Source organism: Moschus berezovskii, chromosome 27 (assembly GCF_049115385.1).
Source record: "Moschus berezovskii isolate FMDL1 chromosome 27, NW_MosBer_1.0, whole genome shotgun sequence".
Classification (NCBI taxonomy): Eukaryota; Metazoa; Chordata; class Mammalia; order Artiodactyla; family Moschidae; genus Moschus; species Moschus berezovskii.
This window is the reverse complement of record NC_142486.1, coordinates 9,273,347-9,288,728: the sequence shown is the minus strand read 5'-3', so window position 1 is coordinate 9,288,728 and position 15,382 is coordinate 9,273,347. Positions and strand designations below refer to the sequence as shown.

Genomic DNA, 15,382 nt, shown 5'->3' with positions numbered 1-15,382 from the left:
AGCGCTTTAGTGCAGTGGTTCTCAAACCTGAGCACCCACCGGAACCACCTGGCACACTTGTCAGTTTGCAGGTGGCTGGGCCCCACCCCTAAAGCGCTGGATTCAGCAGGCCTGTGGCTGGGCCCGAGAATGTGCACTGCTAATGTGCTCTGTCATTTCATCATGATGGCAACCCAGCTAGACAGCTGCTCTCAGCATCTCCATTTTGCAGAGGAGGAAACTGAGGCTCAGAGAGGTAGAGAGATTTACCCTGGGACACACAGCCTCTATGTCAGGGGCCAAAATAAGGATACACGTATTCCTCATGCCCAGTTTTTCCTTAGGTTTCCAGTACCCCTAATTCCATGCTGGGTATGCAGTAGGTACTTATTAAACGCATAGACCTGATTAGTATGCTTACTCTCCCTTGGGGATCCTCTTGAACATCTCTTGTCCCAGGTCACAGATGACTGGGCGGAGGCTGGGGTCTGACTGAGTTCAAGCTAGGACGCCAGCTGCCCCACCCCAGCCCCTGGCTCCAAGATGCCTCCTGCAGCCCTGAGCAACCTGACCTCCCCTGGGAAGCTGCCCTTGCAGGAGTGACCTCTGTCCCACTCCCAGCCTCAGGGGCCCCAGAAGCAGCTTACCACAGCAGTCTGGGAAGTCCTGGGCAGCGGGGGCCTTGGGCTCCGGCCCGGGCCGGCCAAGACCCAGGTCACTGGGGCCAAGCGGGCAGGCGGGTGCCTCCTGCTTGAGCTCCCGCACGGTGTGGTTGGGGAGGGCCGTGCTGTACAGGAAGCTGGCCACGGATGAGGAGGTAGCAGAGGTGGGCAGGTCCTGGGGTGGCCCCTTGGGGGTCTGGCCGTGCAGGCCACAGTCCCGAGCCCCCTTGGCTAGCAGAGAGACGCCATTCAGCTCCACCAGGGTCTTCGAGTCCCGCCCGCCATCCTCAAGCGGCCTGGGTGAAGGAAAGGACACCTGATGGCTTTGCACCCCCGTCCAGCTAGGGCTATGTCTGCCCCCAGCCCTCCCTGCACAGAGCACAACAGCCTGTGAGGCACACGGGACGGGAGCTAGTCCTCATTTACAGGCAGGGGTGCAGGCCCGGGCGGGGGTGTGACACGTCCAGGGCCCCGTGCCTGGACCCTCCCCAAGGTCCTGGGTCCTGCCCCCCGGCCTCTGTGCCCCGCGTCCACCCATCGCGTCCTTTCGGCTGTAGCCAATCCGCTTTCATCTCCTAACACATCCCTCCTTCCTGGGCTTGTGTCCTGGCTGCGGTGCCCTAGCCCCAATGGGTGACTCAGGCTGCTTCCCGGCTAATTGGGCGATCGGTACCCTCCCCTGCCCACCAGCCCCTAATGGAACCCTTGCTTGACAACCCCAAGGAGCACCACGACGCGGCTTCCCGCCTCCACACAGGCTGTTCCTGATACCTGCGGGGCTGCCGGTGCTATTTCTTCCCCAGCCGAGCCTCTCTGCCCACAGAAGTCCCCGGGGAAGACTTCTGTGACTCGACACCTGGCTCAGAGCATGCTCTGTGCCTGCGTGTCTGCCTCACTCCTGCCATCAGACTGGGAGCTCTTACAAGCAGGGTCCCTGGTTGGGAATCTGAAGTCCCCTCCCCTCCGGCCAGGCCAGTGGCCACAGCACGGAAGCGGGTCATCGCCCAGCCTGGCCCCCATGGTCCGGCCACTGGCTCTCAGCCACTCCCAGGCCGGCAGCCTCACTCACCTCTTGAGCTTGAAGCGGATCCGGTGGCTATGCTCTAGGATGGCCATGAGGGCCTTGGGGTCGTACTCGGCCGGCCTCCGGAAGGCCAGGCCCTCAGGCAGCCCCTGCACGGCCAGCAGCCCCGGCTCCCGAAGCAGCCGCTCGTAGGGCAGCGGCACCACGCTGGCCCTGCCCAGGGCCTCGCCTGCGGGCACGGGGGGTGGAGGAGAGAGGCCTGATGAGAGGGCAGCCAGGCCAGGGCGGGGGCCGGGTGCGCCCCAGAGCTGGGGCCGTGCTGAGCCACTCCCTACGGTGCCGGGCCCCCAGGAGACTGGACCCCACAGGCCCCTTCACTTGCAAACCTCACACAGACTGACCCCCCTGCAGGTGGAGCGGGCGGGGGCTGTGCACGGCTCCCCCACCTCCCTGCTGTCTGCAGCCAAGGGCTGCCCATCAACAGGGTCCCTTGGCTTCCCTGCCACTCTCTTCTCCGGGCATCTGGGTGGAAGGGAAAGCAGGGCCGGGGGCTCAGGCAGGAGGTGAGGAGGGGGTGGTGAGAGACAGAGAACACACAGGGAAAGGGCAACTGCCTCAGGGAGGGAGGAGAAAGGATGAGAGAGGGATGCAGCGTAAGTGAGAGACGGGACAGGCAGGCTGAGAAGGCGGGGAGGGACTGCCCTGGTGGACCCGAGGTTAAGGCTCCACACTCCCCGTGCAGGGGCGCAGGTCTGATCCCTGGCTGGGGTACTAAGTAAGACCCCACATTCCACATGCTGTGGCCAAAAAAAAAGATGGTGAGCACGAGGGAAGAGGGGATGGAAAGTGTGGCCAAGGGGCCTGGGCTCACGGACTTCTGCCACCCCCCACCAGGAGCCAGAGGGCCTCCCAGGTGTCACGAGTGGTAAAGAACCCGCCTGCCAATGAAGGATACATAAGAGGTGCAGGTTCTACCCCTGGGTGGGGAAAATCCCCTGGAGGAGGAAATGGCAGCCCACTCCAGTATTCCTGCCTAGAGGATCCCATGGACAGAGGAGCCTGGTGGGCTGCAGTCTGTGAGTGTGTGTGTGCCAAGTCGCTTCAGTTATGTCCGACTCTTTGCAGCCTTGTGGACTATGACCTGCCAGGCTCCGAGGTCCTTGGGATGCTCCAGGCAAGAATACTGGAGTGGGTTGCCCTGACCTCCTCTGGGGGATCTTCCCAACTCAGGGATCAAATCCGAATCTCCTATGTCTCTTGCACTGCATGTGAATTCTTTACCACTAGTGCCACCTGGGAAGCCCTGGGAGCTAAGGTCCATGGGGCTGCAGGGTCGGACACGGCTGAAGCGACTGAGCATGCACGCATCAGGAGCCAGAAGGAAGCTCCGCCCCTAGTAGCCACACCTGATTCTGCCCGAGGCAGGCAGGCAGAGTCAGGGCACAGTGAGCAGGGCTCTGGGCATGTGCCCTGTATCTGGCAAGAGTGTCTGCAGTGACACAGCCCACCACGCATGACCAGTCCTCCCATCCCAGGGGGCCAACGTGCCCACCAGGGCCTCCAGACCCTGACTCCTCCTGGCTTCCTTCTGACATCTAGACTCCAGCAGGGTTTCCACACTTGCCCAGACCTCTGCTCCAGAGAGCCAAAGGATGCAGGAGGGGAAGGAATAAAGCGAGTGAGAAATAATGGGGAGGGGCCCTTAGGGATGGACGGGGCCTGCCTGAGGTCACCCAGGGAGCATGGAGGTCACCACTGGGCCAGAGACCTGGCGGCAACCTGACATCTCCCGAGGGAGGCCAGGCCTGCTCATCCCTTCCCCTCTCCCACTCCAGGGGAAAGACTTGGATGGCCAGTTAGCCTTCATTCAGTCATTCAACAAACACCCTCTGGGCTCCTGCTGTTGCTGGGTTCTGAAACTGCAGGCTAAGAACAGCAGAAAGTGCAGGCAGATCCTGGATCCTGGAGAGCAACTGGGTGAGGCCACAGGGCACAGCGGGTGCCCACAGGGGATCCTAACCCAGCTTGGAGCTGGCGGCTTCCTAGAGCTGAGCCTTGGACAGCAACGCCATGCCCACCAGGCAGAGGAGGGAAAGGCCGGCCCGACAGGCGCGGCAGAGCCAAGGCGAGGAGGTGTGAAAGGAAGCGCAGTGAGTGGGAGAAGAGGAAGGGGGTCAGAAGGGCTGGAGGGGGCGCTGGCACGCTGGGTGGGGACTGATGCCACGCCCAGGGTGATGGGGAGCCCAAGAAGGGAGCGGAGGAAAGAGCTCTGTGGCCAGACCTGCGCTTTGGGAAGACGCCTGGCACAGGGCAGGTGGGGGGCAGCAGGGAGCTGGAGGCTAGGAGATCAGGGCACGGAGGGTGGTTCAAGGAAATGGGGCTGGGCTTGGAGATCCATGCCTGGGGGTGCAGAGTGGGGAGAGCTGGGGGGTGAGGGGGAGAAGGCCCCCACACCTTGAGGTTTTGCCCACAGCCCTGCAGTGGCGGGAGCGGGGCGTCCTCAGCTGGGGAGGGTGGGGCCGGGGGCTCCCACCCACCTGGGGGCCCCAAATGGAATGAGGAAGGATCTTACTATAAAGAACATCAAACACCTCCTCTACCATCTTCCGCAGAAGGTACACGTCCGAGCCATGTTCCAGGGCAGACCGTGGGACGTTCCGGCCGCCACCCTCACCCCGCGGCACCTTCTTGGGGTGCTCTGCCTCCGGCTCCTTCCACGGGGGCCCTCCTGCGGGACACAGAGCACGTGAGGCCGTGGTGAGTTCTCATCTCACCACCAGCCCAGTGACCGGGGAGGTCCCTGGCTTGGGTCGAGTCCTGCGGCTGGGCACGCAACACAGAGTGCCCACGGAGGAACGAAGGAAGGATTAATGGGTGAGTGAGGCCTGCCCCAGCCACCCTGCCTAGGGCCAGGCTGGCCATCTGAGTGTCCGGTGCCCAGCACAGGGCACTCATCCCTGCTTACCTCTAACTCACCGCTGACCCTGGCCAACTCCCTTCCCTCTCCCGGCTGCAGTCTATGAGCTCTCATCCAGGAGACTAGCTGGCCTGGAGCAGAACTGGGGTTCAACGAATGTCCGGTCCATCACCCCTTTCTGTCTTAACCAACTGAGGTCCTACCTCTCTGCTCTGCCAAATGAGGAGATGATGGGGACCCCAGCAGGAGGCTGAAGGGGGCTGTGAAGCACTTCATGCCAGGCTGGGCCAGGGCGGGGGCTTGGGAGCATGGGGAAGATGCTGCTAGAAAGTTCGCTGGAAAGAGAATGAGAGGAGGGCCAGGGGGCCCCCCCTCTCAGCTTGAAGTCTGCTCTCCTTGGGGACCTGTGAAGCTTGAAATAAACCAGCCAAGTTCCCGGTGCTATAAATAGCGGCTCTGCCTGGCTCTGGGAAGCCAGGTGCACCTTCCCCAGGCTCCGGGCTGGCTCCCAGCCTGGCCCACTAGGGCCACAGACCCCCGCCACTGCCCACCCTACCCAGGTCCAGGTCTCCTGCCCAACCCTGGAGAGGGGACAGGTTCTGAGAGCCGGGTGGGAGAGGGGTTTGGCTGGGAAAGCAGCTGGACCCTAAGAAGGATACAATGATGTGTCCCAGCACCGGGGGTCAGTCTTCCCAGAAATGGCTAATCCCAGAGTCCAAGACCCGGGGTGGGGTAATGAAAATGCTACTAATAGCGAAGAAAACAGTGGCTGGCGTTTACTGAGTGTGAACTACGTGCAAGGCACTGCTCCAGGTGCTTGCCATGTATTAATCCATTTAACCCTTAGCTTGACCCAGGAGAGGGTAGCACCGTGGTCCCCTTTCACAGATGAGGAGACTGAGGCCCAGCAGGTGGCAGAGCCGGGATGCGGCCCCAGGCGTCTGGCTCCAGGGCCCGCTCTTAGGCCCAAGAGCTCTGAGGCCCCCAAACCACGGGCTTGCATGCCCACCTGGGCTCTACCCTCCCACAGAGGGGAAGCCGACCCCCCTCCCTGGGGAGCTCACCGCCAAGCTGGGGCACCAGGCGTGCAGATGGAAGTTGTGGGCGCAGGAGGAGTGCATGGAGTGGGCGGGGGGCAGCCACAGCCTGGGCGCTGGGGCAGAGGGGCATAGATGAGGCCGGGAGGGGTGTGAGTCTGAAGGCTGAGGGGGCATCTGCCAGGCACAGGGGGAGCGGGAGGGCCTGTCAGGAGCAGGGAACAGGAGGGACGGAGGCGGCGGTGAGCAGGGACACGCACGGAGCTGGGGGTGTGCGCTTGAGCCACCAGGGGTGCAGGGAGGAGAGAACGCAGAGGCCTGGCCTGCCTCCGAGGAGCCCCGGAGGCCCAGGCAGCACTGAAGAGCTGGGGGCTTCAGAGTGACCCCTCTGGATTGGGGCTACTGGCTCACAGCTTGAAGGGCTCATCTCTTCCGGAAGCGACCAGGAGCCCTTGGCAGGGGTCCCAGGGGGCACACAGGCTGCACCCCCCATTTAGAAAGGGCAGACCCCGTCTCCACCACCCGTCGGCTGCATTTCGCAGCCCCCCTGGCCCCCGGTTACGCTCACATCTCATCTTCTCATCTGTACACTGGGGGCGACTGTCCCCTGAGCCCACTGGCAACAGCAAAGAGCCCTCTTCATCACTTCATCCCTAACTGCTCCCGTTTCTAGAGCATTCCCTATGTGCTGGACGAGTCCTCAGTCACTTCATCCCCAGGGGCCTCCAGGAGGCGGCTCCAAGATTCTGTTACTGTGACAGGGTCAGCGCCAGCCTCCCAGGGCTGACGTCAGGACGAGGGACTTAGTGCTTCAAGGGTGTTGCATGCAGCAGGCGCTCAATAATTATTAGCCAAGCACGTGGGCTCGGTCCCCGCATCAGGGATGCACAGGAACGGGGCCACAGCGCTGGGCCTCAGTGTCCCCTTCTGTCCCTGAGCGGATGGAGGCAGCCATGTCTGGACCGCCCGGGGTTGGGTAGGCTCGGCTCTCTTGGCCGAGGGACCAGGTTGTGATTCCACCCCGAAAATGCCACGTTGGGAAGCCTGCACCCGCCCCGCTTGCCCCGTGTCTCCCCCGACACAGGGCCGGCCAACTGGTGTTGCGCCAGGGACCCAGCAAGGTGCCAGCTCTCCTATCCTCCAGGACAGCGGGCCCCGGCCCTCTGGAGCCCCGAGTACTCACGGCAGAACCTGAGGAAGTCTGACTGCAGCTCCTTGCGTGCATTCAGGAACATTCTCCCCTTCTCCGTGCCGACCACGAAGGCGTTCTCATCATGCACGGCGACGCAGGCCACCTCGGCGTTCAGCTTGGAGAGCGCTGAGCACTGCGCGGGGAGCAGGGATGTGAGCCCGGGAAAGGGCCCCCCACTCCGGACACCCCCAGGGCCAGCTTTGGGGGGGTGAGAGCTGAGCCCCCAGCTGCCCGAGATCCCCCCAGCAGCTCAACGTCTTGGGTCTTAGATGCTGCAGTGGGAATGAATGGATGACCCCCACAGAGCTTGGCCAAGGTCAGGGCAAGAAGACAAGGTTATGGTTCCTGGAGGAGGACAAAGGCACCCCCGGGCCCTCCTGCTCTTGGTGGGCTTCTGGCCTCAGGCCTGGCCCCAGGCCCAGGGGCGATCCTGTCCTGGGCTCTAAGTCCCAGATGAGGAGGCGGGATGGGTCCTAGGAGAATCAAGGCTCGGACAGATTTAGGCTTTAATCCTGCACCAGCTTCTTTCTAAAAGTCATGCCTTCCTCTGGGCCTCAGTTTCTCAGTCTGGAAAATGGAGACAAACCGTCCAGCTCCCAGAGTTGCAATGGCCTTGTTCTGGTGATTCAATGGGGCCTGGCTGATGGGAAAGAATCTCTAAACCAGGGCAGCCCATGCAGGGATGAGGCAAAGAGGTTCTTTCTGCAGCCCCAGAGTTGAGACTGGTGGGCCCACGGCACAGGAAGTCCTAACATGGGGGCCCTGCAACCAAGACCACCAGCATTTTAGGCCTCTGACCTATCTCCCTGGGAAAACCTGCCTGCAAAGCTCGTGGCATGCTGTAGTCAGTCAGTCAGTCCAGTAGCTCAGTCGTGTCCGACTCTTTGCGACCCCATGGACTGCAGCACGCCAGGCTTCCCTGTCCATCACCAACTCCCGGAGCTTGCTCAAACTCATGTCCATTGAGTCGGTGATGCCATCCAACCATCTCATCCTTGGTCGCCCCCTTCTCCTTCTGCCCTCAATCTTTCCCAGCATCAGGGTCTTTTCCAATGAGTCAGTTCTTTGCATCAGACGGCCAAAATACTGGAGCTTTAGCTTCAGCATCAGTCCCTCCAATGAATATTCGGGACTGATTTCCTTTAGGCATGCAGTCAGCATCTGATAAGTGCTGGTTTTTATGAGTTAGCGCTCTGAATTCTGATTAGAAGTCAGAATTCTGGTTTCTAATCACAATTCCACTGCTATGTGATCTAGGCCAGGTTTTGCACCCTCTCTGGGCCATGATCTTGCCTTGAGTGGCAGCTCGGGCTGGGAGTTGCCCTGGTGAGGAAGCTGGAGACATCTCAGGGCCAGCCAGACTGTCCCCTGGGGCAGGGAAGGTGTTCATTTCCTCTCTCTAAGATTAAAACCAAACCCTGCCGATCCTTTTCCCCGAGGCAACATGGTAAAACAAACAAACAAACAGATTCAGCTGTCTCCAAGGGGAGGCCACCAGGGCTGGAGGTGAGTCTCTGCTATGTGGTCACTTCACAGCCAAAGAAGCTGAGGTCACAGCGGGGAGTGGATTCGCTCAGAGGCACAGAGAATGGCGGTCACAAGAAAGCTTCTGAAAAAGGGTCGGAGACTGGATGAGGGGAAGGGATGAGCAGACAGCACTTGCCCCTTGCCCCCTCCACTGTAATCTGCCTGAGGACCTGGCCCAAGGCCTGGAGGGTGCCGGCAGAGTTAAGGAACTGTCAATCAAGTGCCACCGTCACCCACGATGGTCCCTCAGGACACCTGTATAGGCCTCGTTGCAGGGCGGTGGGGGAGTCTGTCCTGTTTATGGCACGAGGACAGAGGGCCATCAGTTCCTCCAAGGAGCCTCTGAAACACCCTCCAAAGCAGCATTGCCAGCCGTACTCAGTCGTGTCCCACTCTTTGCGACCCCATGGACTGTAGCCTGCCAGGCTCCTCTGTCCATGGGATTCTCCAGGCAAGAATACTGGAGTGGGTTGCCATTCCCTTCTCGAGGGGCTCTTTTAAACCCAGGTCTCCCGCATTGCAGGCAGATTCTTTGCTGCTGAGCCATCGGAGATGGTCCCCTAGAATTTCTGCCACGACGGAGATGTTCTATTTCTACACTGTCTGAGAACATGACCGCTAGCCACATGTGGCCCCCCAAGGTCCAGAAACGATGCTCAGTGTAATGGAGTCACTGAAATAGTTTATCTGGTCATTCATAAGCATTTATTTGGCCTCTCTGGGTCTGAGCTATGGCACAAGGGATCTGTGATCTTAGCTGCAGCATCTGGGATCTCTAGTTTCCTGACCAGGGATTGAACCCAGGCCCCCTGCATTGGGAGCATAGAGTCTTATCCACTGGGACCACCAGGGAAGCCCCAGGGAGGGAGACTTGTGACCATCCCAGGGATGGGACTTGAACTGCGAGAGGTGACGAAATGAAGTCAAGGGGTGAGGGCACGAGGGCTGAGGTTTCACAGGCTTGATCTCACTTAAGTCTCCCGCCTGCTGGTGAGGGCAGAGGCCTCGGGGCAGGCGGGGAACACAGAGGCCTAGATAGGCGGGGCTCCTGTAGGCAGCAGAGTTGGGGCTCCTGTGAGCAGCGGAGTTACGAAGGCCGGCTGTCCTGCTGCCCCCGGGGCACTCACCATGGAATCTAAGGCAGACACGAGGCTGGTGATGATCTCGTCTTTGCGGGCGAAGGCCGAGGTCCAGCGGTCAGGCCCGCAGCCATTGGCGGGGATGTCACAGCGCTTTCCCAGCAAGGCCATGGTCGCCTGGATGGAGGGGTGGGGGGCGCAGGTGGAGGTGGGTGGGGCGGGGCACACATCGCGTCTGTCCCGCCCAAACCCGCCGAGCCCCCAAGACCCCCAAGACCACGTCCACCTCCCAGGTGGGACGTGTCAAGGACTGGTCTCTTCCCCTAAGGGTCTTCCATGCATGAAGGACTCTGAGCTCTAACAGGCCTGGAGCCACTGCAGCCTGCACGGCGCATTACAGGTGTGGGAAACAGACGGCGGAGTAACTCAGGGCATGTCTCCCCAAGTCTGCACCCCGGAGCCAAGCCCAGTGTCACGAGCAGCCTGCCTGGCAGGCCCTAAACGCCAGCTCTCCCCACACACACTGTTCTGGCGTGGCCCTCCCTTGCTCACACATCCTCCATAGCTCCCTCTTGCCCACGTTAGCGCTTGACTCCTCAGCTTGGTATTCAAGGTTCCAGACTTGTCCCTTGTCTCCGCTCCTCCTTATATCCCTATGCTCTGAGTCCTCTAAAAGTCACCATCCTCCAGACATATGACCGGCCTTTATGGGTCTTTAGCTGTCACTGGTTCTATTCTCCAAATGCCCTCTCTGGCCCCTTTGGCATCCACTGACAGACTCCTTAGCTTATTTGGCCACACTGCGCAGCATGGTCGGGGGGGGGGGTCTTAGATCTCTGACCAGGGACTGAACCCCTGCCCCCTGAATTGGAAGGCAGTTTTAACCACTGGACCATCGGGGAAACCCCTGCCCCTTTAGCTTTCAATTGTCACCTCTGCTGGGAAGCCTCTCTGGATTGCTCCCTCTCCTACCCTTCCTTCCCAGGATGGGTCAAGCATCACTGGCCTCCCCTCTGTCCCTGAGCGACCCCATCACAGTTCCCAGGGGCAAGGCTGCTGCTGCCCCAAGGTTGTGGAGCTTCAGTCTACTTCCTGGCTGTCAGGACTGAGTCTCAGGGGTGCAGAGAGATACAGCAGGGCAGAGGCCCCTTCATCCCAGACGAGGTTTCCCCAAGACAGGACTTTGCCCCTTGTCATGAGACTCCTGGAGGACAGAGCTGGGGAACCCTCAGATCAGGGCCCCGTATTGGGGCTGTGCCTGGCGGGGACAGGCCTGCTGGCCCTAAATCACCTGGCTGGGCCGGGGCCCCACTAGATAACAAAGGTCAGCCTCCCTCGCCCCCCCCAATCCATCCTGCCCCTTCCTTTCCTAACCCCAGGAATCAGGTCCGGGGATCCCTCCCCCAGAATGCCCCAGTGCCAGCATCTTCCTATGGGCCACCTGCCCCCTCGCCAGTCCAAGCAAAGGAGAGGGCAGCGAGCAGAGACAGGGACCCTCGATGCCCATCCCCAGGCTCAGAGCTTTTGGTGCTCTGTACAGAGGCCCCAGGTGGCAGTTCTGGTGGGGGAACGGGGAACAGAGCTGCAAGCGTCAGAGGGAGTCTGTGAGTTCTGCCCTCTTGGCTTCCTGGTGGGAAGGAGTCTGCACAAAACTGGGGCTGGGGGTTGGAGAGCCCCGGCAGGTGAGAGCTGGGCCTGCTGCCTTGGAGCTAAGTCCAGAGTGTCTTCTGCCACCAGAGCTGCCCTCCCCCGAGACCATAAACTCTATGAGGCAGGGACTGGTCGGCCAATTCCTGCTGCACCCCAAGGGCCCAGCTCAGTGTGGTCCAAACCACAGACGGTGGCCTTTTAGTGGGTCGTGAAATCGATGACACAGAACAGTAAATGTCAGAGCCTGTCACACATGACATGTTGAGATGTGTCCAACTTCAGTGATGGAAACATTCAAAGGAATCAGGGATGCGCTAGAGCTTTTCTCACGAAATTAAAAGACACTTGCTCCTTGGAAGAAAAGCTATGACAAACCTAGACACCGTATTAAAAAGCAGAGACATTGCTTTGCCAACAAAGGTTCATACAGTCAAAGCTAAGGTTTTTCCAGTAGTCATGTACGGATGTGAGAGCTGGACCATAAAGAAGGCTGAGTGCTGAAGAATGGATGCTTTCAAATTGTGGTGTTGGAGAAGACTCTTGAGAGTCCCTTGGACTACAAGGAGATCAAAACAGTCAATCCTAAAAGAAATCAACCCTGAATATTCATTGGAAGGACTGATGCTGAAGCTGAAGTTCCAAATCTTTGGCCACCTGATGTGAAGAGCCGACTCACTGGAAAAGATCCTGGTGCTGGGAAAGATTGAGGGCAGGAAGAGAAAGAGGTGGCCAAGGATGAGACTGGGATGGCGTCAACTCAATGGACTTGAGTTTGAGAAAACTCTGGGAGAAAGTGAAGGACAGGGAAGCCTGGCGTGCTGCAGTCAATGGGGGTCACAAAGAGTCAGACATGACTTAGTGATGGAACAACAAGAGCTTGGCTCTGGACGCTGTCCTGGCCCAAGCTGGCTACTTAGTTGTAGATAAATATTAATTTTAATAACTGGCCAGGTCAGCAGTTGCCCCAAGTGAGTATGGGTTCACTTCTAAATGTTTATAAAATGTATTTATTCTCCTAGGTTGTCTTACCTAAGGAAAACAAGAATCCACAATTACAGTCAAATGTTTTAATATCCCATTCTCAGTAACTTTGATAACAAGCAGACAGGGAGCTGTGGAACACCTGAAATACACTATCAACCATCTTTTTTTTTTGGCCGCATGGCACGTAGGATCTTAGTTCCCCAAGCAGGGACTGAACTCACACCCCGTGCAGTAGATATGAGGTATCTTAACCACTGGACAGCCAGGCAAGTTCTTGCCTTATTTTTTAATACAAGCTTGAACGTGGCAGCACTGAGGGATGCTGAGGGTTATGCCAGGCCCTGGATAGGACATGCTAAAGGACCAAGCAGCAACCAGGGGCTTTCTGCAACACGAAGTCTAACCGTGGGGCTGTCGCGAGAGGAGCTGAGAGGCTGGCCTGCCTGGGGTGCATGGAGCCTTGCCCCCTCCCCTAGGCCACCCCCCTGCCCTCTCCAGTCCCTTGAGCTACTTCCAGAAAGGCCTCAGGCTGCCAGCCTCCCAGCTGCTGGGGCGCAAATCGAATCAGGGCAAAGCAGGAGGCACCAGACAGTGCTCCAGCCCTGGCCTCCGGGTCGCCCCAGACGACTGCTGGCTCCTTCCGGCAAAGGTCCTAATCCGTTTAGGAAGGAGCCAGGGACTCAGGGAAGGAGGAGGGGAGTGCGGAGGGGGCTGGTCTGTGGGCCATCCCCTGATTCCCTGTCCATCGTGCTCCCAGGGCAGAGGAGACCCTCCTAGGCCCCTGAGAGGGGCAGGTTCCTGTGGCTTGAGCTGCTGCCAGTGGAAGAGGCAGGGCCCAGAGTGCTGGAACGGGCCGGCAGCTATGAGCCGGGAGCCACGCACATGTGGTGAGACCCAGGCCTGGGGCTTCCACGACCACATGGGGTCAACACCTAAACCCCCTATTTTCTCACGTGCAAGGTGGAAAAAGTGAAAGTGAAGTCGCTCAGTTGTGTCCCACTCTTTGCGACCCCATGGACTCTAGCCCACCAGGCTCTTCCATCCATGGGATTCTCCAGGCAAGAATACTGGAGTGGGTTGACATTCCCTTCTCCAAAGGATCTTCCCAACCTAGGGATCGAACCCAGGTCTCCCACATTGCAGGCAAGACTCTTTACCGCCTGAGCCACCAGGGAATCCCAATGTAAGGTATAAGGTGAGAAATGTGTCAGGTGGGGCTACTTCTAATCTGAAAATGAGGGAGAAGAAAACCACCCAATAAGACCAACAGACTGCACAGAACAGAGAACATGGAGTATGCTAGCTGAGCAGGAGGCAAGTGACTCAGAAAGTACAGGAGACAGTCCCTGGGGGGAATGGATGGGAGGCCAACGCCTGAGCCATGACACAGGTCACACACCAGCGAGGATGGGGACAGGGTGAGGCTGGAGCAGCTAAGGGCTGCTCTGTGTCACCCAGAGAGGCCATCAGAAGTGACATCATGGGTGACCGGCTCCAACCTGGGGCACAAGTAGCAAGGAAGCCCTGAGTGACAAGGGACTTGCACTCACGCCCCAGTTCCTTGGGGGACAAGGTCTACGGGGGCCGAGAGGCAGCAGTGGGGCCGTGAGCATCCCACCGCAAACATTCCTCCCAAGGGCACCAGGGCCACACACCTGGCTTCCCCACCCTCCTGCTGCTGCCGGCTGAAGGTCCCACTCCCTCCCTGGCCGGGAGGCAATCTCTAAGCTTTGAAAGGGAAAGTTACTCAGTCGCCTCTGACTCTTTGTCACCCCATGGACTACACAGTCCATGGAATTCTCCAGGCCAGAATACTGGAGTGGGTAGCCTTTCCCTTCTCCAGGGGATCTTCCCAACCCAGGGATCGAACCCAGGTCTCCCACACTGCAAGCGGATTGTTTACCAGCTAAGTCACCAGGGAAGCCCAAGAAAACTGTGGTGGGTAGCCTATCATTTCTCCAGCAGATATTCCCAACCCAGGAATCGAACCCGGGTCTCCCGCATTACAGGCGGATTCTTTACCAGCTGAACTATCAGGAAAGCCCGTTCCCTTGTGGCTCAACTGGTAAAGAATCTGCCCGCAATGCGGGAGACTTAGGTTCGATCCCTGGGTTGGGAAGATCCCCTGGAGAAGGGAAAGGCTACCCACTCCAGTATTCTGGCCTGGGGAATTCCATGGACTGTGTAGTCCATGGAATCGCAAAGAGTGGGACATGACTGAGCGACGTTCACTCTCTTTCAGCTCACACATCATCTATTCGCTGGTGCGTCTCCAGCTCTCTCTCTCTCCCTCCTCTCTTGAGATGCTGCCTCCTCCGCGTCAACTGTTCAGTGCCCAACAAGCAATCCAAACACAACACGGCCCACGTTCCCCACTCAGATCCTCTCCTCTCCCGCCATCGGCTCAGATGCAGGCGGACACCGGGGGCCTCATCCCTGAGTCCCTCCTGTCTCACCCCTGAAACGATCCAGGTTGCGGGGGGGAGTCCTGCAAGCTCAGCTCTGGAACGCACCCAGGTCTGCCCACTTCTCGCCGCCTCCCCGTCCAGGCCGCCCTCCTCGCTCACCTACCCCGTGGCAATGGCCTCTCATGGCTCTCCCTGACCTCCTCCTGCCCTCACGGTCCCCCTGAAAATAGCAGCCACACCATCTCACTTAGTGGCTTTCCCGCTAAGAAGCTTCCAGGGGATTCCCACCACTGGCAGAAGGTCGCCTCCCCGAGCTGCAGGCCCATGTGACCCAGGCCTGTCTGCCCCTTTCCTCCCCAGCTCCAACCCCACTGTACTGGGCTCCAGCGCTGCCCTCTTTCCGTTCCCCAAACACACCGTGTGCTCCCCTCTGGGGCCTTGGACTCGCCTCCTCCGGAAGAGAAGGTTCTGGCAGGTCCCTATCTTCTCCGGTTGCCCGCTTAGCTCCATCAGCTCCCTGACCCGGCAGGCACGTGGCAGCCCAGCCCCATCTCTCCATTCATTTCCTTCAGAGTGTCTGAAGCAACCTGCTCACGTGCTTCCTGCTAGATTCCCCAACTGGAACTCAGCTCCGGACGACCAGAGGGGGTCTGCTTTACTGTATTTTCACTGCCTCGAATGCCTGCTTGAGTTTTCAAGGACACTCAACGAATATTCGGGGAGCTAGGGACTTCACTAGCTCCTGGGTACAGGGGTTAGGACTCTGAGCTCCCACTGTATGAGTTCGATCCCCGGCTAGGGAACTAAGATCCTGCAAACTGCATGGAATAATAACAAATGTGGTGGTCAGCCACTTTGGCTGGGAGCCAGGATGTTCAAAAGCTACTGTCTGGCAACGATGGGCTTGCCTGGCTCCCAACAGG

At 59.2% G+C, this 15,382-nt stretch overlaps 1 protein-coding gene across 5 annotated transcripts in view; it reads right to left on the bottom strand.

Annotated features, from left to right (window-relative positions):
* GTF2IRD1 (GTF2I repeat domain containing 1) overlaps positions 1 to 15,382 on the bottom strand; it is a 113,578-nt gene that overhangs the window by 66,192 nt on the left and 32,004 nt on the right. For 4 of the 5 annotated variants that reach the window (XM_055410016.2, XM_055410019.2, XM_055410020.2 and 1 more), the window contains exons 2-6: positions 9,466 to 9,594; positions 6,803 to 6,944; positions 4,238 to 4,393; positions 1,711 to 1,894; positions 627 to 937 (exon numbers count right to left, since the gene is read on the bottom strand). In XM_055410016.2, the coding sequence (XP_055265991.2) occupies positions 627 to 937; positions 1,711 to 1,894; positions 4,238 to 4,393; positions 6,803 to 6,944; positions 9,466 to 9,588 (916 nt within the window). In that variant the 5' untranslated portion in view covers positions 9,589 to 9,594. The remainder of the gene's footprint in view (positions 1 to 626; positions 938 to 1,710; positions 1,895 to 4,237; positions 4,394 to 6,802; positions 6,945 to 9,465; positions 9,595 to 15,382) is intronic. The other variant, XM_055410021.2, reaches the window with a different exon arrangement.